Source organism: Protopterus annectens, chromosome 6.part0, assembly GCF_019279795.1.
Source record: "Protopterus annectens isolate FY-2018-M chromosome 6.part0, PAN1.0, whole genome shotgun sequence".
NCBI classification, from domain to species: Eukaryota; Metazoa; Chordata; order Ceratodontiformes; family Protopteridae; genus Protopterus; species Protopterus annectens.
The window spans coordinates 370644521-370670386 of record NC_056737.1 but is presented as its reverse complement, the minus strand read 5'-3'; the positions used below and the strand labels follow the sequence as shown (position 1 = coordinate 370670386).

Genomic DNA, 25866 nt, shown 5'->3' with positions numbered 1-25866 from the left:
ACTGGAAGGTGATATTGGAAGTACTAGCTTTAGCTCATTTAGAACCGTGAGTCACCGGACTGCTACAGGGTTCTTGAAAAGGTGTCTGTGGAAATCCAGAACTCTGTAAAATCTATCAGGTTTCCGAGGGGCAGGGTGCAGGAATATGGCTGTAAGGAAGAATCTAAGACATTTTCCACTGCCTCTAAGACTGGATGTGGCTGTAAGGAAGAATCTAAGACATTTTCCACTGCCTCTAAGACTGGATGAATGTTAAGAGATTAAGCTCAGAGAGTTTTAGAATTTCCCTAACTGTCCTCTTGGATTGTGGATAGTCCTGTGTTTCCCATTTAAAATGTTCCTTCAGGATATGTAGGGTTTTCCCAAAGGAAATGTCCTGGGGGGAGGGGGGCTGAGGCATGGTTCTCATCAGAATCTGAATCCCCATAGGAAGCAATAGAAGGTGGACTCACTGTTTTCAGCATCCTCAGAATCAAAAGAATCAGAAGACTCCTTGGGGGATATTCATTTTCCATTATCTGTGAAAAATGAATTTCAGTCATGGCCTTGCATATTCAATATTTTTTTGAAGAAAGGACACAACATCACCTTTTCTCACTGTCTCTACTGTGCCCTGTTTAGTAAGAAGACCATAAAGAAGAGAGCTTAGCATCTTCAAGACTACCTCAACAACAAAAAAGCAGACCAACTTGTCTAGGACCTTGATGACATCAGCCAAGTCTTCTGCAGATGCCCTGAAAATTGAGAAATATCCTCAAGATAAAGAATACTGTCAGCTCTGTGGTGTAGAGGAATAAAGCTCTGACTATGAAACATATGACCCAAACTCAATTAGCAGCTCTGGTGCCTGTACGAGTTGTCTGGGAAAATGGGACTTGATGGTTGTTACTGGCTTACTGATCCTAGGGAAAGGTAGTTTTCTCTAACTCACTACTTGAGTGACACCAAGGGGCTGCAGTAGTGGAGTTTTTGAGCTGGTATAGCTTGCTGTACCATAGTGCATTTTCAGTAAGTAGCTGAACAGACCTAGCATGTAGAAGCACGCATCTCCTCAGAAGGAAGCAGTTGCAGGTTTGGATTACTTGCCAATGGGGGACTGCTGTCCGGGGGAGGTTAAACTCCCTAGAACCAGCAAGCTGGCCCATTCCCTATGGTCCGACTCTCACTGTGGAATAGAGGGTTGATGAGGTTTATGGGTAGGAATAAAAGGACATTAGGGCTCTCCCCTAACCTGGGAATATCCAGCTACCATTTTTCCCAAATGAATGGTCAAATTTATTGAAGGTAGAGGAGCTGTCAGCCAAAGTCTTAGGAACAGAAAAAAAGAAGAATACTAAGAGGCTGATGACATTTGCTCAGAGTGCAAAGGCCCTCTAAGCTTCAAGATGTTATGTCTACTGAGGCACTTTCACAGTCCCCCAACTCCAATGCCTATTTTAACCAAGACTTCTAGCATTACCTCTTTGTAGGCTACCGCACACTGAAACAATGGCACATCCTCGAAAGTTGAAATCATTCACACTTCAGTTGGTCCAGAAGCCTTCCCATAGGCTACTGGTTCCAATGCCTATGTTGTGATTACCAAAATTATTGTTTTATTCCTCTGGTCTCTGTCCTCTAAACCAAAGTAGAGGTCCTACCCACATCCAAGATGATTGTCACTCAGAAAGGTAGGACAATTTTTTTCCAAATTCTAGACATCTGCCATCTAACCACAGTGCGAGCTGGGTAGGTCCTCCACCAAGTTACCATCTCAGGATCTGTTTAAGCATGCTCAGGATTTTGTCTTATCCTTAGAAAATGTGCAACCTTCTTTAGATCAGCCTTCATTATCAAGAGTTCCTGTTTAGGAAAGAAGGAGGGGGAACCTTCTGTCTGTGTCCCTCTGTGAACTCTGATTGCTGTGACTCAGAGACAGATTAGCCAGCATATGTGTCCCAGATATCGTCCACCATTGGCTGTGACTTGCACATTGAGACACCCCAGTATAATGACAGATCACTTTTAATGGGAATCCTGAGAGTTCACCCAGAAGAGACTGATGCATTTTGGGCTTACTGTTCTAAAACCATTATCCGTATCTCAAGTCGGTGAGCCTTTTGAAGATGCTTTTACAATGTGTTCCTGGAATGCAGTTCTCAAACTCATTCTCCAAGAAAGCCAGACCTTTTCCACATAACTGTGGATACCTTCTAGAACCTATGAAAATATTGTCACTAATGCTGCTGTGGATGTTCTTCATCTCACATTGCTGCAGTCCTGACATATGGGTAGTCCGCTGTCCTCGGTCGGCCCGAATACCAAAGTATTAGGCTGACGTCGGTCAAGGCGCTTAGAACTGACATCAGGACGTCAGGGTACAAAAGCGCATGACCGACGTCATATCCTCAGTCTTTTTTGCCGCATGGTCCGATGCAGAAGCAGCGTTGCAAGTGCCGTTCGGCGTTCTGAAATTTTTCGAGTTCGGAGTTTCAGACCGAATCCAAGTTGGCTAAGTACCCCGTTGGGGAATATTTTGGTTTTTTCTTGCCTCAGTTTATTACCGGATGTCAGAAAAAGTGAATAATTGTATTTCTTGTGGGAAACAGATACCGCATAGGGATTATCATTCTTTGTGTATACCTTGTTTGGGGCCTGAGCACGACGTAGTCGGGTGTCGCTTTTGTGCTAGGTTTAATAAGCGCACTATTAAGCGAAGGTTGGATTGTGCTAGGCTAGTCTTCGGCAAGCGGTGCAATTATAATATGCCGTCGGATACTCCGACGCCCGCTTCCACGAAGAAGCGCAAAGACAAAGCGGTTAAACACAGGCAAGAGGAGTCGTCCGTTCCGGACGCCGGTTCTTTAGAGGTTTCAGTGGAACCGGTGGTACCGACGGAGGCTTCTCTGGAGTCTCAGGGGGAGACTTTGATTTTGCAGGATGTGGCCTCCCAGGAGGCAGGTCAGGCTGAGGGGGCTTCTCAGGTTACTGTACTCCCTTCCCTTCCCAGGGTGGTTAGGCCCTCTCCTTCTGTTTCCAAGGCTTCTTCTAGAGGCAGGCCAGGTTTATCTTCGGTTGGTGTCAGTCCTGGTTCTGCAGGGTCTGTGCCTAAGAAGCACATGCTTAAGATGGCAGAAGATTTAATTACTCTGATTAGAGGTTCTATGCCCCCTCCTGATAAAAGGCCTAGGGTAGAGCCAGAGTTGGAAAGTTTTGAACAAGCTTCAGATGATTCAGAGTCTTCGGCTGAAGACAGGCAGGAATTCACTCCTTACTCTGATTCTGATGCAGAAGATTCCACTCCTTCTGCTTCACCTCCAGAGGATTTTTCTTTTTCAGAGACACTTCATTCTATGAGGGAACATTTTAAGTGGGAAGGTCAGGACTTCTCTGATTCACGGAAAAGGCTAAGGGAATTTTTGTTTTTACCCCAGCATAGGCCCTTAGCTATACCACCTGTTCTGGATGTTGTGCAAGATGTGTTCTCAGAGGCTTCCCTTAATCCTGATTCTCTGCCTCCTGCGCCAGTTAAACCTGATAGGTATTACAGGGTGCCTGAGGCTCATAAATATCTCTATAAGAGTCCTAGGGCAGATCCAGAAACTATTAGCCAGGGGCCTAAGGGTGTCAGGGCCTCTGTTGTTAAGAATCCAGTCCCTCTAGATAAAGAGGCTAGAGCTTTGGATAGATGGGGAAAAAAGGTTTATACTTCTTCTACCTTGGCAATGAGAGCTTTGAATTGCCAGTTTCATATGTTGAAATATCAGAATTACCTTCTTTCTCAGTTGCAATCAAAGGTGGATGCTCTGGCAGAAGGACTTGAGTGTAAAGAGTTACAAGATTTGGTACATGTCTCTGAACAGGTGGGAAAGCATTCTTTGCAGTGTGGTTTTGATGCTTTGCAGGCTTCTATCTAGGGTGGCTGCCACTGGTTCAGTTCTTCGTAGGCACGCCTGGCTTAAGGATCAGAATTTATCTGACCATGTTAAGACAAGGATTTTGGATGCCCCTTTACAGTCTGAAGTGTTGTTTGGTCCTCCGGTGGAGTCAGTCTTGAAAAAAATGGAAGACAAGGCTAAGTCTATGCAGACTGTTAAGGATTTTTTGCAGGTTCAGCCTCCGAAGTTTAGTAGGAATTGGCCTACTAAGGGGTGGACGTATCCTTCCTCTGATTCTCAGTCTAGGGGTAGATCTAGACGTGGTAGGGGCAGAGCTCAGAGTACCTTCAGGCCTAGAACGTGGAGTTCACCTGCACAATCTTCAAGTGAGGGCAGGGGCCAGTCCTTTCGTAAACAGGCCCAATGACCCACTCTTTCAGCTGCCAGATCCTTCTTGCCTGGCAGCACCTTTGGGAGGAAGGTTGGCACTCTTCAAGGAAAATTGGCTTTTAGTTACCCAGGACAAATGGGTATTGGATATCATACACCAAGGTTACAAGTTTTATTTCCATACCTTGCCTCCTTTCAAAGGCATGCCAGACGTTCCTCCTCAGCAAAGACTGGAGGCTCACAAACAGATTTCTCAACTACTTCAAATAGGAGCTATACAACCGGTCCCTCTGTCAGAAGTGGGCCTAGGATTTTATTCTCGCCTGTTTCTAGTACCAAAGAAAGGGAACACGTGGAGACCAATTTTGGATTTATCTATCCTCAACACATATCTGGACATTCCAAAGTTCAAGATGTTGACGTTACAACAGCTTTTACCTCTGCTAGGCAAGGATCACTGGATGGTGACTCTGGATCTCAAAGAGGCTTACCTGCATGTTCCTATCAGGCCCAGTTGCAGGAAATATCTGCGTTTTCGGACTGGGACTTTTCATTATCAGTTCTCTGCATTGCCCTTTGGCTTATCTACTGCGCCCAGAGTGTTCACAAAGGTTCTGGCTCCAGTGGTAGCCTTCTTCAGGCTAAAAGGAATACAGATTTATCCTTATTTGGACGATTGCCTGATTCTGGCTCAAGAAAAAAACCCCCTTTAGGCAAAGATCATTCTGGATGGCTGACCCCTGGATTTTTCTCAACCCGAGGCTTTAAAAAAACCTTTTTTCATTTTTCGTCTCTCCAAACACCATTATATTGGGCGACTTCAACTACCCAAACATTGACTGGGAGCATTACCCTAGCTCCATCACCCTAGCCCAAAGGTTCCTAGAATTTATAAACTCAAATGCTATGGAACAACTTGTTACCACTCCCACAAGAGGGGAAAACATACTGGACCTGATCATCACCAACATGGGGACTTTATGCTCCAGACCAGAAGTGTATCCCTCACTGGTAAGATCAGACCATAAACTAATCTCACTGGATATTCACATCCCGACCCCACCCCCTGCCCAGAAAACCACAGTGAAAAACTTCTCTAAAGCAAATTTCACACTCCTCAAAACTGAGGTAGAATCCTTCAAAGCCCCCGGGCCTGTGGAAAATACAGCCCAGACCGCAGAATCCTTTATAAACGCATTCTATGAACACCTTCAGGAATGCATGGATCATGCAATCCCAAATAAAACCAAGACCCAATCCTCCAAAGGCAGACGTCCTATCTGGTGGACCCCAGCCATAAACAAACTATACAATAGAAGGAGGAAGCTACTACGTGATAGAGCAAAATCCCAAAAAGGGAAGGCATCTCTGATCAGTATTAGCAAAAAACTACGGGCACTCATAAAATCGTCTAAGGCCAGCTTCGAGAGAAAAATTGCACACGGTACTAAGGATAATCACAAGGCTTTCTTTAGTTATGTTAGTAACCTGGGTGGGAATTCCCAGATATGCTCAGAATTAGTCCAAAATGACAAAAAATACACTGAACCCACAGACATTGCCAACATGCTAGCTAACAGATTCAGCGCAAACCGCCCCCTCCCCACCAAAAGGGCAAATATCTATCCCAGCAGAGTGCTGCCCCCCTGACAGCTCAGATGCTCCGGTAAGAGCCGCCTTCTCCAAAGCAAAAAACACAGCATCAATGGGACCAGACGGTTTCCCGGGCTGCGTCCTACATGAACTCCTATCAACAACTACTCATCATTCAAAAGACCCTCTTCTACCCTGATGCCACCCCTAGCCTGACAAAACAGATAATCCCATATAAAAACCTAGCCACACTCCGTTCTGCTAACAAACTCCTAGTATCTCTAACTAAATCATATAATAAAGCTGGAGATTCACTATTTTCAAATTCCATAGGTAAAATCTGGAATCAACTCCCTCAAGAAATTACTAATCAAAACTCTACCTCTCTTTTCAAAAAACACATCAGAGAACATCTTAAAGCACAGTGGTTGTGTCCTTGTGCTAATCCCGACTGAAACCATGTCCTCATTTACCTAATTTTTCCTCCCCTTTCCACTTTCTGAGCTCCTCACAAACACTCTCAATAGTTTTGAGATTTGTATCTGAGAATGTAGACTTTGCCAGCTACCTTTTTAACTTCATCTTGTGTTATTGTTTCTGTTTTAATAAGGCTAATACAGTAGTATATATTAGTAGTAGTGTTATAGTTTCTTTTTAATAAGTCTAATACAGTAGTACATATTATAAGTTTATCTCCTATTTTTAGTATCTCTTTTGTGTTGAAATTGAGTTTTCTTTTTTACATTGTATTGTTTACTCATATCAATGCTTTATTGTGCCAATGTATTGTTTATTGCCTGTACTGGAGCTTTTCTCCCCGGGCCTCTACTGAAAACGGATACATGTCCAGCTAGACTAGCCCGGTCAACAAATGTAAAATAAATAAATAAAGAGCTAAACCCAAACATAAAACTACTGTTCAGTGTCAGCCTTACTACAGGATATGTACCCAAAGAGTGGCGTACAGCAACAGTGGTCCCTCTCCACAAAGGTGGTGCCTCAACGGATCCTGGAAACTATCGCCCCATAAGCCTGTCTAGCTTGGTCTGCAAAGCTATGGAAAGGATCATCATGGACTTCATAAATAAAGATATTGGGGACCTACAGACACTGGATCCTACCCAGTTCGGCTTTGTTAAGGGCAGATCCTGCCTCTTAAACCTGGTTGATTTCTTTGAAACAGTCACCAAGGCCATTGACGAGGGGAAGGTGGTCCACACAGCCTACCTGGACCTTGCAAAGGCCTTCGATACAATACCCCACTCGGGCATTATAGATAAGCTCACCAGCTTAAATATAAACCCCTATGTCACTAGATGGGTTGCAAACTGGCTCAAGGACAGAACCCACATGGTTAGAATTGCTGGAGCCATGCCAGTTACAAGTGGCGTCCCACAAAGCACAGTCCTGGGACCTCTCTTGTTCGGTATATATTTCTCAGAGGTACAGGCCAACACGGAAGGACTGTGGCTGACCAAGTTCGCAGATGACTGCAAACTGGGCGCCATAATCAACTCTCCAGCCGACACAAGCATCCTCCAAAAGAGCCTCATAGAAACAGACAACTGGTGCGAGAGCCATGGCCTCAAGCTAAACACCAAAAAGTGTATAGTCATCCCCTTTGGCAAAAACAAAGTGCCCACAAATTACCACATAGGTGGTAATCCATTAAGTACAGAAGAAGTAATTAGGGACCTGGGGACCCAAGTTGATAGCAATCTCTCATTTGACAACCACGTGGCCAAAGTTGTTAGAAAAACATTTTATATAGCCCACCTAATCATGAAGGGATTCACATCTAGATCAGGGGAGGTCATCGTGCCTCTTTACTCATCCCTCATCAGGCCCATAATTGAGTACAATGCCCCTTTTGGGATGTACCTTACCAGACACCTGCAGCAACTGGAAAGACCCCAAAAGTACCTCACGAAGAGGATCAAAGGGCTCAAACAGATGCCATATGCTGCCCGGTTAAAGAAACTCCAGCTCTACTCAGTGGCATACTGCCTGCTCAGAGGCGATCTGTGCCTGACGTATAAAGCCATGTCCAACCCGGAATTAATGGACATGCTGCACCTCAGAAAATCCAAATCCCATCGAGCCACGCGCTCAAGAGACTTGAGCCTCAGCACTGAAATAAATAGGACATGCTGGAGGGACAGATTCATAACCCAGAGGCTCCCTTCACTCTAGAATAAAATCCCAGTCCAGGTTAGGCAGAGTCCCTCATTGACTCTCTTCAAGAGGAATCTTGATGAGTAGATGGGAGATTGTAGGTTTACCCCAGGTATCACTTCTGTGTCACTGTTAGACAGAGGCACAGTATTCTAACCTCGAAAAAGGGCATAGCAAAATTAATTTAAAATGGGTGGTGAAAGCCAAACACACTCTGGCTAGGCTTATAAATGCCCTAGGGCAGATAGCCTAGTATGAACCTATGAACCAATGCCTATGTTGTGATTACCAAAATGATTGTTTTATTCCTCTGGTCTCTGTCCTCTAAACCAAAGTAGAGGTCCTACCCACATCCAAGATGATTGTCACTCAGAAAGGTAGGACAATTTATTTTCCAAATTCTAGACATCTGCCATCTAACCACAATGCGAGCTGGGTAGGTCCTCCACCAAGTTACCATCTCAGGATCTGTTTAAGCGTGCTCAGGATTTTGTCTTTTCCCTAGAAAATGTGCAACCTTCTTTAGATCAGCCTTCATTATCAAGAGTTCCTATTTAGGAAAGAAGGAGGGGGAACCTTCTGTCTGTGTCCCTCTGTGAACTCTTATTGCTGTGAGTCAGAGACAGATTAGCCAGCATATGTGTCCCAGATATCGTCCACCCTCGGCTGTGACTTGCACATTGAGACACCCCAGTATAATGACAGATCACTTTTAATGGGAATACTGAGAGTTCACCCAGAAGAGACTGATGCATTTTGGGCTTACTGTTCTAAAACCATTATCCGTATCTCATGTCGGTGAGCCTTTTGAAGATGCTTTTACCAGACCTTTTCCACAGCACTGTGGATGCCTTCTAGAACCTATGAAAATATTGTCACTAATGCAGCTGTGGTTTCCTTGAATGCCAGCAACTGACCTACTAGGGTTCTGCCAAGTATCTACCTCCCAGTGATAAAGAGTAAGATTCTTGGTTGCTATATGAGGTACATCCATATATCGGTTATCCTGCCCTTCAGGGCCTTAACCTGCTTAATAACATATGTTGAAGTGTCAAGACAAGCTCTTGTTTTAGCTGAAGGACAGGGCTGGAGAGACTGAGGATAAGGCTCTGATGTATAAGAGGCTAGAACTATATGCCATCTCACCTCTCATGTTGGCAAGCATTCCATCAAGTGTAGCTGTGATGAAGTGGGTGCATCAAGCAGGGCAACAGCCTCTGGGTCATGAGGTAAGGACTTAACCTCTGCTAGATCATAGCAAAGCACAGCTCCTTAATGTACTATTGAAGAAGGAGCTGATGTCCTTCTATTCCTATGTTGCAGTATTCTAGGTATGGGATTTCCTGCCCTCAGGCGACTCATACGTCAGCTTCTATATAAAAGCTTCAGCTTGGCTGCTGTAGTGGGTGTGGGATGACACACGTAGGGCCATAAACCAAGGGGCCTTAAATGTGATGTCTGCACGCACAATCCTCAGACTTTTAAGCCGCAGATGACATTCGCATCGTACGACCGCTTCTTCACAGACATCGCATCTTAAAGATAACTACCCCATTGGGTTTCAAACTTTATTTTTCATGATTGCTGTAGCTAACACTTGGTTGTTCTAGCCTTTAGCTGATGTCAGGAAAAAAGGGAAAGTGACAGTCAGGGCGCCAGATACCCCACAAGGATGCCCATGATAGGTGTGTTTTTTGCCTAGGCCAGGAACACGATCACTCCTCCTGCACTATTTGTCAATCGTTTGTGCCTAAGACCTTACGCAGCCATCTAGCTGCATTAAATCTCTACCTCAAGAACCATTGCCTCAGACAGTTAGCCCTTAGGATTGATCCTGCATCGGAGACCGCACCTGAACCTTTGCGCAAGAAGGCCAAGTTTCCTAGACCTTCTTCACCTGCCTCTCCGCTTACTGACGCATCGCCAACTGCCAATCTAGGGGTTGAGGCACACTCGGAGGATCTGTCAACTGCAGCGATGTCCCTCGAGGAAGCCATTTCACAGCCAACGACCGGCACGTCCTCAGAGCTAACTCAGACATCAACACCTGTCGAGGTTGAGGGGGAACCAGTTTTGATGGTACCTCTGACAGGGATCCAGACTTCGGATGTGCTAATCTCCAGACCTGACGCCAGGCCACTCTCTATTTCCTCTCCAGCCAAAAAGAAACAGAAAACTAAACATACCTCCTCCTCTTCAGCAGTCACACCGGATTGGCAGGCCTTCACTTCCTCTCTCATGCAGGCCTTCAGCCTCAGCTACTTCCACCCTACCTCTTCTGAGCCCTAGGCCCGTCTCTGCTTCTTCCCTCCCATCATAACCCCTCAGGTCAGGGAAGAAGAACATGACTCTTCTTTCTCTTCATCAGAGGAGTTCATTTCTTATGTTTCCCAGATTGGCTCCCCCCAGGAATATTACTCTCCGGATGAGGAATTTGTGGAGGGGGACTCTTCCCTTGAGGACATCACTTTTGGTAAGACCATCACCAAGATGAAGGATTACTTTAAATGGGACACTTCCCAAATGACTTACACCCAAAAATGGTACTTTGAACTGCTGCAAGTGGAATCACCCTCCCCTTCAACAGTTCCCCCTGTTCTGCCTGCTTACTTGGATGCCTTCAATGCAACCTCTAAGGTCCCTGACTCCCAGCCTCTGGCCCCTAAGTGTCCTGACTGCTTCTAAAAAGTACAAGAGGACCACAAATTCTTAGTTAAGCCACCCTTGGTGGACCCAGCTGTTATTGCCACCATAGCAGATAAGCAATCCAGACTGCTGCCTTCTGCCTCCCTACTACCCACTGATAAAGACAGTAAGTACATGGATAGGATGGGGAAGAAGGTATACACTTCTTCTACTTTGGATTTCAGATACATAAATTATCAGACCCACATGACCAAGTATGCATTAGACTTGGTCCCTTAAGCCTCCAAGCCTCCTCCATGCTAGCTTCCTTGCCTGACCGTCCCAGCAAGACAGACATCTCATCCAAACTTTCCTTGGCCCAACAGGTAGCCAGGCAATCCATAAGGTGCAGCTACAATGCTGCAGAAGCATCTGCCAGGTCTACAGCATCTGCTTCAGCCCTCAGGAGGTACTCATGGCTAAGACTGCAGAACCTCCCTGTGGACTTCAAGGCTAAAATCCTGGACACCCCTCTGGACCACAATGTGCTGTTTGGAAAACAATCCGCTGACCTTTTTAAAAATCTACAAGAAAAAAACAAAGAGCTCCAGGCGATTAAGTACCTGCTGGTGTCACCCATACCCAAGTATTACAGGAATTACCCTGCTAAAGCCACATTTGTAAGAAATAGACCACAGCCCTTCTCTTCCAGGTCCAGGAGAGGGGCCAGAAGACCTACTAATTCCAGATCCTCTGATCCACTACAGCAATCCAGACAGCCCTTTTAGGACAGATGAGGCCCCAGTAATGCGTGACTGCCTTGCACACCTACCCCTCTCAGCCCGCCTTTCCCACTGTCTCCTCATTTGGCAATCCATAACTTCAGACCAGTGGGTCTTAAACATTATCCAAAAAGGGTACTTCCTATCCTGGAGAGAGAAGCCACCCAGCGGAGGCATCCCTTCCCTCCCCAAAAACCAGGCCCATCTCATGCCACAAGTTCTGGCTGATCTTCTACAACTAGGCACCATAGAGGCCGTTCCTCCAGGACAAGAAGGAAAAGGGTTTTACTCCCATCTCTTCCTGGTCCCCAAAAAAGATGGCCCCTGGAGACCCATCTTAGATCTGTCCTTTCTAAACCTATATCTTCAGGTACCCACCTTTAAAATGCTCTTTCTCCCCACCTTACTGCCTCTCATTCCAGCCAAGGTCTTCATGGTCACCAACCTGGACATACCCACCAGGATTTCCCACAGACAATTCCTGAATTTCTGTGGCCCTTCCTCTCATTTTCAAATTACTACCTTGCCCTTTGGTTTGTCCACGGCCCCCAGGGTATTTACAAAGTGCCTGACCCCAGCCATTGCCTTCTGCAGAACTCAAGGGATACAAATTTACCCTTATCTGGATGACATCCTGATTAGGGCAGAGTCTAGGGATGCTCTACTAAACCATCTACATTTCACCATGTCCCTTCTGCAGAACCTAGGATTCACCATCAACCTCCCCAAATCCTCTCTGATCCCAAGCCAGGACAAGATTTTCCTCGGCTGCAGAATCAGAGTAGACACAGTGAATGCCTTTCTACCTCAGGACAAGGTTCTGTCTTTAACTTCCCACTTCCAGGAAGCTCTACTATCACGAAAGGTGATGGCAAGGCATTTTCTTTGCCTCCTGGGTTTGATGGCAGCAACCATCCCCATGCTACCTCTGGCAAGAATGTACATGTGCAAGCTGCAGTGGTTCCTGAAGATTGCCTGGTCCCAGCACCTACAACCCCCAGAATAGGGCATCCCCCTCCTTCTCTGTCTGAAAACAGAAATCAGCTAGTGGATCCAGCAAGTGAAATTGAACCCAGGGCTCCCACTACAGCCAACCCAACCCAAGTTATGCATACAGATGCCTCAGATTCAGGTTGGGGAGCAACTCTGGCCTCTTACAAGATTCAGGAGAAGTGGCCTCCCTCTCTTCAGGCCAAACACATCAATATCAGGGAAAAGAAAACAGTTTTCTTAGCTCTACAGACCTTCATCCCCCCTTCTGGTTCCGGGGGTGCTCCACATTGTCACCGACAATGCCACGGTGATGTGGTACCTCAACAATCAGGGAGGAACAAAGGCCTATCAGCTGTGCAGTCTATTCCTGTTGATATGGGACATAGCCTCCCAGCTCAACTTAGTCCTGCAGGTGGTCTACATCCCCTCACAGGCCAACCGTCAAGCAGACCTCTTGAGTAGGACCTCCTCACCTCAGCACGAATGGATGCTGAACAGGGAGGTCTTCTTAGACATAGTCCACCGGTGGGGTGCTCCACAAATAGACCTGTTTTTCTCCCCCCCGAACAGGCAACTGCAGAGCTTCTGCTCAAAAACCCACTCCCCTCTAGCATGGAGAGTGGACGCTTTCAGCATCTCTTGGGAGATGAAGTTCCTTTATGCCTTCCCCCCATTCCCACTGATTCAGAAAGTCCTCCTGAAAATCCAGAAGGACAAACCAAAAATCTTGTTAGTGACTCCCTACTGGCCAAAGCAGTACTGGTTCCCCCTACTTCACAAACTAGCCAAGGGCAATCACTTCAAGTTACCCTACAAGGTGAACCTACTGTCACAAGACAAAGGAACTCTCCTACAACCACAGTTACAAATGTTGTCTCTGAATCTGTGGGTGATAAACTTTTGATTCCTTTCAGACACCATTACTCAGAGGATGTGCTTTCCGTCCTAAGGGAGGCAAGGAAACCTACCACTAGAAAACCTTACCTGGCTAAATGGGAAAGATTTGCAAAATGGTGTCTGCAAAAGGGAAGGGACCCCAGCTCCGCCGAGGTTCCCCTGGTTCTAACCTACTTGTGTCAATTGATAAAAAATTATGTTTCTTCTGTAAAAGTTCATCTCTCAGCCATATCAGCCTGCCTGTCCCTGGAACCCCCCCCCTCCCCTTGCTGGCCAGGCTCGATGTAAAGCTCTTTCTTCAAGGGGACTTGCACATGAGACCACCTAGGAAACCTATCCCTCTGCCTTGGGACCTTAACTACATCTTAGAGAAACTAACCCAACATCCCTTTGAACCGGCCAGCCTTACCTCTTACAGATGTGTACATGGAAGACAGTCCTTCTGGTGGCTATCACTTCAGCCAGAAGAGTGTCAGAACTGCAGGCTCTAATGGCCTGTCCCCTCTACCATCTTCCACAAAGACAGGGTGTCCTTTGCGAACCAACCCCCTCCTTTATGCCTAAAGTGGTCAGTGATCTCTGTCTTAGCCAATCCATTCATCTTCCCACTGTTTTTCCCTCACCCACTAACGAAGGGGAGAGGATACTGCACTCCCTGGATGTGCACAGACAACTTAGATTCTACCTGGACAAGACCAAGCCCATCAGAAAGACTAACCAGCTCTTTGTCTCCTTCCACCCCAGACCCCTGGGCAAGGCAGTATCCAAGCAAACCATTGCATGCTGGATCAGGAAAACTATTTGCTTCTGCTACTCTCACCATGGAAAGGAACCCCCAATGGGAATCAAGGCCCGTTCCACTAGAGCTTTGGTCACCTCAAGGGCCTTTATGAAAGGTTTAGACACAGCATCCATTTTGGAAGCAGCCCCCTGGGCCACTATCCACACCTTCACCAAGCATTACAAATTGGATCAAGTTTACAGATCTATAACAGGATTCACCAGAGCAATCCTGCAGGGTCATGTAGAACCCTCTGCATCTACCACCACCCTCCCCTCCTCTTAAGCTGTGGTACACTCCCACACCTAGAATACTGCAACATAGGAACAGAAGGTCATAGAATAGTTGTGTAAAAATCTTACCATAACCATAGATGTCCTTCTCTTCCATGTTGCAGTATTCCTTCCCACCCACCAGTCCCCCCTGTCTTATACCTTCCTGTACTACCTACATTTCAGTAGGTCTCCAAGTTACACACCTATAAACAACTGGCGTACCTCCTGCTGGGCCTTATTCTCTACCTGCTGGCCTTCATGTCTGAGAATTGTGCATGCAGACATCACATTTAAGGCCCCTTGGTTTATGGCCCTATGTGTGACATCCCACACACACTACAGCAGCCAAGCCAAAGCTTTTGTATAGAAGCCGACATACAAGATGCCTGAGGGCAGGGAATCCCACACCTAGCATACTGCAACATGGAAGAGGACATCTATGGTTATGGTAAGATTTTACACAACTATTCTTTCTTTGAAACTCCTCCCCCAGAACAGCTGCTTAAGAGACTGGAGGAAAAGGGGAAGGATTTGTTTCACGCCCATGAATCTAGCTACAGCATCAATTACCCACCAAGCATTGGATTTTCCATTGGAGGCAGGAAAAAATAAAGGAGCCAGTAGGTAGGAAAGACTAGTGCAAAATGGCCACAAGGGGAAACCTATTCCCAAATCCCATCTCAGCCAGCTCACCCTTTAAACCCAACTATCTGCACCCAAAGAATAGGGGACCCACCTATCCCTTTAGAAAAACATTACCCAGGACAAAGTTTTTTTTTTTCAGGCCTTGACTTCAGGGATCCAGGTTTCAGGTCTCAGAAAACCCAAAGTTCTTGGGTATTCCACCTATTCTCAAGGATCAAAGACACTTAATTTTACCCCTTACAAGAACTGTTGTTGCAGAGTGCCATAGATCTAGTGTCAAAAAGATGACAATGCCTAGGTTTCTACCAAAGGCAGTTTCTAGTCCCAAGGAATGATATCCCTTGGAGACCCATCTTAGACCTGTCAAGATTAAATAAGTTTCTTAAACTACCAAAGTTTTAGATGCTAACCTTGCAAGTCATTCTGCCTCTTCTCTTCTCAAAGCTTCATAACCACCTTAGACATGAAAGATGCTTGCCATCACTTACCAGTAGCCAGGCTTTACTTAAGATTTGATGCAGGGGGTTTCCACTTCTAATTAAGTTCCTTGCCCTTTAGTTTATCTTCTGCATCCAGGGTATTCATGATGTCCCTTTGCCAGTAGTTAGTTCCCTTCTGCAGGTTCAATGGCATTCACATATACTCATATCTGGATAAATACTTGACTCAGGCATCAACACTAGAAGAACTGCAGAAGCCATTACAATTCATCCTGATTTGTTTTCTCGCTAGGACCATCACCAAAACTGTCAGTCATACCTACTTACCACATGACTAGTCTTGTTCTATGAAGCCCATCTGATAGCATTCACCAGAGGGGCTTCCTCCTCAAGAAAAAGTCCTGTTCCTGAGCATACTTCACATCTGTATGTGGGCATGAAAGAATGGATGATGCATAGAGAGATGATGTCCCTATGGAAAATTATAAACTGTTATTTGTACAAGGGGGCATACAGGTTTCAGATTCTTATGCCCAAAGTAATGGCCACTAAGAAGATAGTTTTCCAGGTTAGAAATGTTGAACTTGTTAGTTCTTCATCTCTGAAGTTCCTGACCTGAAATAATGTCTTCATTGTGACTGTTAGTTCAGCCATAATTTCAAAACTGTAGGCCCTCATGTGCTAAGAACATTTGTGATCTCTTCTGCCTGGAAGTTTTGGTAGCTCAGAAAAGATCCTTGGTAATTTTGGAATTGGTTGTGAGTTTCTGGTGTAGATGTTCACCCAATCACATGAAATCTTTGAGGATTAACTTAACAGACCCTATGTTGTCCAAGGCCAGTCTGTCTTATAATATAACCAGATGCTTGGCATAACCTCAGTTTTACACAGATGCATTATGTAGTTAGTTTCTTAAAAGATACACAAGTTTTCAATCCCTTTAGCAGCACATCATTATCTTTCTTACTTTAAGATCGAGAACTTATCTGATAAACCAGGATATCTCAACATTTTTTTTTATTTCCCTGTCCCTTCTTAAGGCTGCACATCCATAAGTAAGTTGCTCCATGCTTAGGCAACTGTAGTTTTAGCTGTAGTTTAGAGGTAGCTTGTAAACCTGCCCTGTAGAAACTTTAAATACTTTTCTTAAGGATTTTTAGTATTTAGTTGTGATGTAACATGCATAGGAGTCTTCTTATTCACCAGGAGACCTCAGTAGATACAGCTGACTCACCTTTTTGCATTCTGAACAGACTGGGTACAAGTCCTTTGACAGCTGGTGGCACTCATTATTGTATATGTTCAGGCTTTGTGATCTTATAACTGCATTTGCAGAGGGTGTTTTTGTGGTAGTATGTAAACGTATCTCTCATAATTGTTTATAAATTCAGGCATATGTTCACATTTGAATTTTTAATAACAAAAGCTTTTCAGATGTTTGACAGGAGTAGGCAAGAGTTCTAAGTGACTGAAATCACACAGTGCCATGCTTAATATGAAGCAAAATGCCACATATTGAACTAGACAACACTACTACTTTAAACTAAAAAGGAAAACAGTGCTAGAAAGAAAACTAGGCTGTGTAATATTATTACATGTGTATAGTGTTTCGTAGTTTAAGTAAGATTTGGTTGCATTACTGTGCTCAGCAGAAGGAGTTAACACTTTAGAATATTGTTAGTTGGGTTAATGTACATGAAGAACCTGGGCATGGAAGTATTGGTAGGACAAGAGTATCTGTTTTTGCTTATGGTAAGTGCAAAGAGCTTGGAAGCAAATAGGGAGATCAACAGTTTTCAACTCAACTAATTTAACTATCTGGTTGTCTTGCAGTTCTTTTCCATACTAAAGTAGTATGATTGCATATCCTGTTTTTTAACTCACTGAAAATGTCAGTATACTAAGGTGATTGTCAGCAAGGTGTCAGGAGCATTTCAGTGGCTGAAGAATGCCAGTATGAGGCATAACAAATGTCCGTCAGGGCATCAGGAGCATTTCAATAGCTAAACAGTGCTCATGTGGCATACCAAGCATCCATTGCAGTGTCAGGAGCATTTTAGTAGTTGATCATTGCCGGTGTGTAGCAAACAAGTTTCCATTGAGGTGTCAGGAGCATTTCAGTAGCTGAACAATGCCAGTATGTGGCTAACCAAGTGTCCATGCACTTCAGTGGCTGAACAATGCCAGTATGTGGCATACACAGTGTGGGGCAGGGTGCTGCTTTGATGTAGCAGTAAAGCACTGTTAACTTCAGATCATTAGGAACACAGCAGACATCTGTAAAGCAGAGCAGAAAACTAATGCAAAAACAACAAAAACAACAAAATGTGTTTGCATCAGTTCTTTTTCACTTTTAACACTTCTCATACATCTGTATGACTTTGTGAATTTGTTGCTCAGCATAGCTAACCCAAACCAGCAGTGCTGAGAATACAGCACCTCACATTCCCAGCACTGGTGGACTGAATGGATTGCAGTTTATCCCCTGCATTAAAAACAATATCATTACAAACGTATGCTAGTCTCAGTACATTCTGTGATGGAATCGAGTGGTTGGCTGCTGAGACTCATTCTAGTTCCACATGTAGCTTTCCTGGTCAATTTCCTGTCTTCCTGTATGTCATCTGATAATTCTCAGTAGACATAGTGCCTAATTTCTTGTGTTTTAGATGTTGTTTAGTAATATATTTCACACTCCAGAAAGAAATTGTTGAACAAATTGTTGAACTGGACTTGTTTGTTTGTTAATCTGCATGAATTTGTGGTGTGTTATGTCTAAGTTTCGTACAGTCAGATGTTCCGTTTTTATCTTCACAGCACCTAATCATGATGCACCCTTATCAATCTGTGCTGACATTCGGAGGTTATCAAGATGACTTCATGCTTGTAGTTAGTCAAAAAACTGATGGCAGCTCTGGGAAAGTTACTATTGAAAAACTCATCTTTGTTATGGCAAAACCCAAGGTATGTACAATGCTGTTGCAGTGGTAGTGTCAAACTACAAAATATGGGAGCTCTACAGTGAAACATAATTGAGTTGTTGTGTCTTTCGGCTTTTCCCGGTTAGGGGTCGCTACAGCGGAACTCCGGTCCGCTAATGATTGGTAGTTGATTTTTACGTGCCGAGTTACCAGCCCTGATGCACAACCTTCAACGAAGGTATGCCCATTCGCGTATGTCTTCACGCAGAAGACGCTCTAGCTGAGAATCGAACCGGACAGCGTCTTACTACACACACAAAAATAACACAGGAGGGGAATTAACTTTTGCTAAATTTAATGCAATTGATACTTCTTCATATGCTTATTTGTGTTATTATTTAATGCAATTTTATTGATAGTAGGCTGTCTACATTCACCATTTATTTGTATTATGTGCTGCAAGTAACTTCAGGGTACTTACAGTTTTTTTGTTTATCAAATGTTGTAGGAGTGCAACATTGTATTTTCAAGAGACCATGCTGTTATTTTCCTTAGTCTGCAGTATAAGAAGGATAATATATTTTGCCCTGGCTGATGCTTTTAATTTTGTTCCTAATGCTTCATGATGTGACAATTTGTACCTGACAGATCCCTACCAGGAGTGTGAACTTCAAGTGCATATACCACAAATTCAGAAAATAATTTGCTATTGTTGATAGAGAGTAGTGACTGACAAAATCTGGTATACATTCATTAAAGAATTTTTGCAGTGGAAGGGCTGTTTTCCCATTGACTTGCTACTTGTATATACTGACTTTGAGATCACTATACTTCTGACCAGGATGATTAGTCTGATGAACCACAACTGTGGACTTGTATATGGGTGCTGTAGATTTCTCATGGCACACACTTATCATGTGCCTCTGTTTTTGGTAACTTTTGTCATTTGTGTGAGTGACCGCATTATATTACAGTTGAATTGCAACAGTTTGACAGTAATATAGGTAAGGAGTTTAACTCTTTCTCTTATTTCGATATATATATTTTTTAGATGATGACGATGATCACAGATGAGCTGGTTCGACTTATTTACTGTCGATGGATGTTCGTTGGTGATCTAAAGAAATATAACCATGTGTGTGTGTGTGTGTGTGTGTGTGTGTGTGTGTGTATGTATAGCATATGTATTCACATATCACCTCACTTTTCTAAGTATTACAATCCCAGTCTACAGAATTTCAACATTAATTCATACCGTCTACTTAAGCCTGTACAGTTGGTTTAAATTGAGATGGGTGGCATGCTCCCTGGATCTCTGTGGAATGCAGTTTTGAGATGTTAGTTATTTTACTATGAGTGGTCCTTTACTGCAGACTGACTCAAGCATTTAGGTAACAAAAGTTGTGCTACATGAATGGTTGTTTTTAATTTGTACAAACGTCTGCTCAGATGCTGAAAATGTTATTTAAAACTTTGCCACCTAACTTTAAGGGAGACTGCTCCATATACCAGTACTGGATAGTATCAAAGCACAGAGAAAAAAAAGCAAGTTAGAAACTAGAAATAAACGAGCGCCAATGTCAGTTGGGAGAAATATGATTTTTCCCAATGTCTAGGAGAGAGAGCAAGGTAAAACATGAGGTTCTTTCAAACAGAATGGTACTTTACCGGGAGAGATGCCCTTTAATGAGAAAGTGTGACACATTTATTTATTTATCATTCACTCATTCATTCATTTGTTGATCAGGTTAGTCCCCCTTAGCCAAGGGCCTCTTCTCTTGAGACACATGAGATAATATTTATACTACACCTTTCTTCAGTGTTGTAGCCTTTGTATTTTATCATTTTAGCGTGTTTGGGCTCTTTTAGTCTTGATGTTTATAGATAATCCAGTGCCTCTTTGATTTCAGTATAAGATAGAGCAAATGACCTACCAGGTTCTGTCCATGTGTTGGCATGCGAGTGGCGGACAGTGTAGCATGATATACCACCTCTGTACTTATCATTTAAGTGTTAAGGTCCCAAGTAGAAACTGTGGGCATACCAAAAATGTTGGCATCTGACTACAATATTTAGGGTGCTATAATGATTAGATATGCTGTGCTAACCATATTTCTGGTCCTGCAAAACATCTAAGTCTATATGGTTAATTAAAAATGAACTAAAAGGAGGACATAATTGAGGAAGTGTTATAAACGTGTTAGGGAACCTTCATAGATGTGAACATTCTGTATCCAGTGCAAGGAATGTAATATAGATCTGATCTGAATTAAAGGCCATGTGTAAAGACTGTAGAGGATTATGATTGGGTCTCCAGTCATAACCAGTTTGTGCTCATGACATGGATGTCAAGAAATTCACCATAAGAACAAAACTTGAGAGGTGAGTCATAGCATCCATAACAGACACATCACAAGCATGGTTCTGATTCTAGAGATCTGATCATAATTGTTTGCAGTGCACGGAAGCCTGGCCCCCATGTAATACAAAATTAAAAGAAACAAATATGTAGGGGCTCTAAGTGTTCCAAGTGTTTTGAGCTTTAAATAAAAATAAAAAATTCTGTTCCACAATATGAAAGACTATGGGCCAGATTCAAAAAAGCCTAAACTGTGTGTACACTGAGTGTACATGATATGTATTCAATAAAGTTCTTATCACATTTTTTGTGTTTTGTATTCATTCAGAAACATTACACTAAACTCACATGTAGTCTACACTTTGTGGTAACCTTTATGAATCCCTGTCAATATTTAAAGCTGCAAGAGTATCATTAGGAAAACTGTAATTGGGAGAAGTAGGTGTGAGTTATGTCTGTGTTGTCTGTTCACTCAGAACAGTGTACACTTAGCTCAGGCTTTATTGGATCTGGCCCTATGAGTCTGATGAAATAATTTTCAAGTGACAAAAGCACTTACTACTCTGGTTAATGAAGATTTTGTGAGTCTTTCCTACTGTGTCATATATATTTTTTTTATTTTTATTGGTAGTTTTTATTTTCTGAGCTTGGGATCCTGTTCAGTGTTTTTATTTCTATTTTGTAATATTGAAAGCTGTAACACACTGACTTCAAGGAGCAACCATCACAGAATAGTGTCAAGAAGCAGAAAAATCTTTAAAAAATGTTAAACACTTCATTAGGTCAAAACAAAATATGAAAGACTGAATTAAATGTTTTAATGTTCTGTACAGCTCATGTTGCCATTCTGTAGTGAAAATTGAGCAGCAGTGAGGGGTGCTTAATAAAAGCTTAAGTACCTTTTTGACATCAGAAAGGTGCTTAACAAGCTTATCTTTTCTCTAATTTGTGGGCATATTCTCAGCGCTTGATGTGTGATGAAGAGGATTATGACTGGGTTTCCAGTCATAACCAGCTTATTGTATGCTTGAGACATGGATGCCAAGGAAATCACCTCAAGAGCAAAGCTCAAGGTAAATTTTGGCCTCTGTGTCAAGAACATACAATAAAAGAGTTGTAATAGGCGATCTGATTATAATTCTTTGTAGTGCATGGAGTTTTATCTACCCCATGTGCTAACAGTTGCAGAGAAAAATAGGTGTGTGAAGTGTGTTATCAGCTTTTGAAAGCTGGTAAAGCACTTTGTTTCTGCCCACTGTCTGCATGACAGTAATAAGTGTCTCATTGCAGAAGCTTTAAAAACTGTTAGACATTTTATTGTGTTGCAGTTAATTAGTGTTGCATACTGAAGTTCTAACACCTTTTAAAAGCTGTTTTACTTTCTGCCACTATTGTTTGTTGGTTAGCACTGTTCACTGTTAGCCCGTAGTGTGAGACCTGAAATTGATAGCAATAAGTTGTGCTTAATAAGCTTATGTTTAGCACCCCTAAGCCCTGTTAAGATCATGCCTCATGCTAGGGACTTACTGAACAAGTTTATCTTTTTCCCAATTTTGAATCATGATCATGGCATTCCACACTACATTATTATATAGTATCTGTACACAGTAGCATAATAAATAGAAAGAAGAGAAGGAGAAAAGCTAAACTCCTGTAAAAGATACTGCAGGAATTAGAAGTAGTAAGATAAGAATTGTAAATATGATTCATGACTAATCCAGTCTTTTTTAAGTTAATATTTCACAAGCTGTTAGGCAAATTGCTTATTCATAGTCCAAGAACATGTTTAGTGTCATCTCATAAACTAGTCAGTCGATGCTCTTCCCAAATCTATTCCCTAGCTCATAAATGCTGGAAATTATCCATTCCCTAACTGATAAATTCTGGAAGTTATCCATTACAAACAAAAGTAAGATTAGCATAAACCTGTAACATTCCCGAGCATGTTCCACAAAAGTTAATCTAGGTAAATTGCACTTTTTCAGCTAATGGAACATCTAGCATCCTCCCGTGCTGTGACCCTTTCTTAAATTTGTCATATTCAGCACCCTCTTTATAGAACTCCAAAAACAAACATCCTTTCAGTGAGTTAACACTTTGCAACAGGAAGGTATCAGAGATACCACAGTATTGTGAGACAGAAGAAGCCTACCAATATCTCAACAAAGAATGTCATTCTAAAGATCTACATGGCATACAGGATTCAGTCATGAACTTCAGGTGTTGTTTCTGGAGGTGCAAGGAGCAAAACGAGTAGTATAATTTCCATTTTTGGCAAAAGAAGACAGATCTTCCAAAAGAGACGGAGTGATATTTTCATGAAGAAACTGCTGCAAGCATGTAGTAATAACAGCTTTCTCCTCTTCCAAAATAATGTATCGTCAGCAGATACTGCAGATGGTGGAGGATTCCCTTACAAAGCTGGGAGATTGTTGCACCTGAAGACACTGCAGATACAGTGGACATAACAGAAATGAAAGTAGGAGCAGCCACAAGTGATACTTTCTATATGTAAAGAGAAACAAAATGGCTCCAAAGCCCATAAAGAGGCTAGATTACTTCATCCTCTAGAAGATATTTAAAGGGAAAAAGTGCAGGTCAGCTTAACTAGGATGTCAGGTTATTTTATATCCATGTAAGAACCCCACCACCATACAAATTTCTGCTAAAAGGGAGATAGGTAGACCCGTAAACCACTCCCACTGCAAAACTGTAAAGCAGTGGGAGGCGTCAGTAGGGAGGAGAAAAATTAACAAGCTTTGTCTGCTCGAGTGTCTCAGGAGAGAGAGAAGAATGAATGTCTTGGGGGCACACTTTGTCACAGTCCCCAGTGACAAACAACAAACAAAAAAATCCGGAACAACTAATGAAAAGAAATTAAACCGAACCAGAGCCACAACATGATAGAACTTTTAATTCAACACATCCACAGTAAGTGCTTTCATCCACCAAGGACTTCTTCAGACTGTATAATGTGTTACAAAAAAAAACAAACATTAAGTACACATGATCTGTGATGTCACATGACATAATTGTTTTCCTTTTAAGGAAAGCAATGAACTCCTTCCTGTCATTCAAACCAGGTAGATGGCAAGCGTTCAATTTTACTTGCCATTCATACTCCTTCCAACTCAATTCTTCTTCTGCATCAATTTTTTTTATCTGCTTCCAAAACTTCATCCAAAACACAAAACTTAAAATTTACTTTGCACTTGTTGTCCTTATAATGCTTACTTAAAGCATTTTTATCACATACTTGTGCTCATACATTCTTTTATTTAATTCTCTTGTTGTTCGCCCTACATAAAATGCAGTACATGACATACAAACAGTCAAATACACTACAAATCTTGACAGTCCCCAGTGAAAAAGAGTGAACAGATGTATTGCCTTGCAAGGAAGATGCATGTCTTTTGGGGCTCATATCACAGAAGCAAGTGAATGTGCACCCACCCCTTGAGCACTTTCTTGGGCATACAAGAGAAATGATATGACCTAAATAAGCTGTGATGTGGTTGTTGAACGATGGCTGCTCCTTGGTTGAGCTGCAGTAGTTGGTAAACAAGGGAAAAGTCCGTAAAAAAAAAAAAAAGAGAGAGTAGAATGGTACAAACCAGTGTAACAAGGCAAACATATTAAGGTGTGGAAAATGTATTGAGAAAGCAGCATTGTTTAGTACAATGTCACTACATAAGAGCTGAGATCAATTAGTCACGGACCCAAGGAGTCACTATAAACAATGGATTCGTCTCATAAAGCATTAGTCAAATTGAAATTCGCTAAAGACTTAAAACAGTAATTTAAGTATGGCCAGTACAGACCAAAACTGTTGAAAACTTGTCAACAAAATAATCCAAATGTTTTGGCTGTTTGTGTCAAAAATACCAGTACCTTCTGTGCTGTGCAACAAGTTAGGTATAAATGTGTGTGTTCTAGCATGCAACACTATGCTTATTAGCTTAACACTGAACAATGTTTCCCCAATTCACAGTGTTAACAACCTTCTTTACCAGCTGTAAAAAAAGCACCAGAGCAGGGCTAGTCTGAGCCAGAATAAAATCCAGCTCCTCTAATGTAATGGAGTGTCAAAAAACATCTGTCAAAATCTAAATACCTCAACAACCCAACAAAGCTAGCCACTCATACTAAGAAAGGACTAGGTGTACCATTTGCATCTAATGAGAAACAATACACAAAGTAAGACAACACTAATCCATAGGAATTATATAGAGAAACTGTATAACTGGCATGTATCTTTTTCTGTTAACTCAAACAGGCCTTTTCCAAATTTCTGTCTAGGGCTTGACACACAACAATAGAAGGGTAGATGTGGAGAGTATGGGAAGGAACATGCAGTAACAGAATTAAAGGTGATGCAGAAAAGAGCATCAGTGAAGAGGCAGCATGTAGTCCACAGTTATGGGCCATAACACAGAGTAAAACAATGCATGCAGTGTCAAACCCAGACTATGAGTGGTAATGCATGTATTGGCCATGCTGTGCAACAGACATCTCCAAACCCACATAGGTAAAGAGGTGGGTAAGACAAAGTCTTCATCATTTGCATAGGTGAGCAGATTCAGCAACAGATGACTGCAACACTGTAGTGTACCTTAAGGTGATTGAATATGAACAAGGTAGACATATAGACAGAGAGAGGAGCCTGGGATTGCATCTTCCTCTGATGCTATTGGGCTGACATGACGTGACCATTGCCAGCATCTACTTTGTTGAAGTTCAGTGTTAGGGCTTCCAGATACAGGCCAAGGCCGTCACCCCTGTAGTGCCTTTTTTAGGCGGTGTTTCAAAGACCAAATTACCACCGTAACAGCTACAAGCAAATGCAAACTGAGGGTCATGCTGCCCAATGATAGAAGTTTAAATCTCAAAATGCACTCGCTCGAAGCACTCCTTAAAATGGAGAACATCGACATTTGTGCTGTAACGGAGACCTGGTTCAAGACAGCAGATAGCAACCCTGCACTACCAGGCTATAACTCATTCCATACCTTTCGGCCCCAGAACTTGGTCAGAAGCTCCAAAGGTGGTGGTGTTTCCATATTCATAAAGGATGTGCACGCCTCCAGACTGGTAGCCCAACATGATGCATCAGAGATACTTCAGGTGCAGCTA

General features: G+C 42.9%; 1 protein-coding gene across 2 annotated transcripts in view; it reads left to right on the top strand.

The window, feature by feature from the left end:
- The window catches only part of LOC122804322 (pleckstrin homology domain-containing family H member 1-like), a 1703720-nt gene that overhangs the window by 1606994 nt on the left and 70860 nt on the right, over window positions 1-25866 (top strand). For both annotated transcript variants that reach the window (XM_044074112.1, XM_044074113.1), the window contains one exon: window positions 18271-18417. In XM_044074112.1, coding sequence (XP_043930047.1) covers window positions 18271-18417 — 147 coding nt within the window. The remainder of the gene's footprint in view (window positions 1-18270; window positions 18418-25866) is intronic.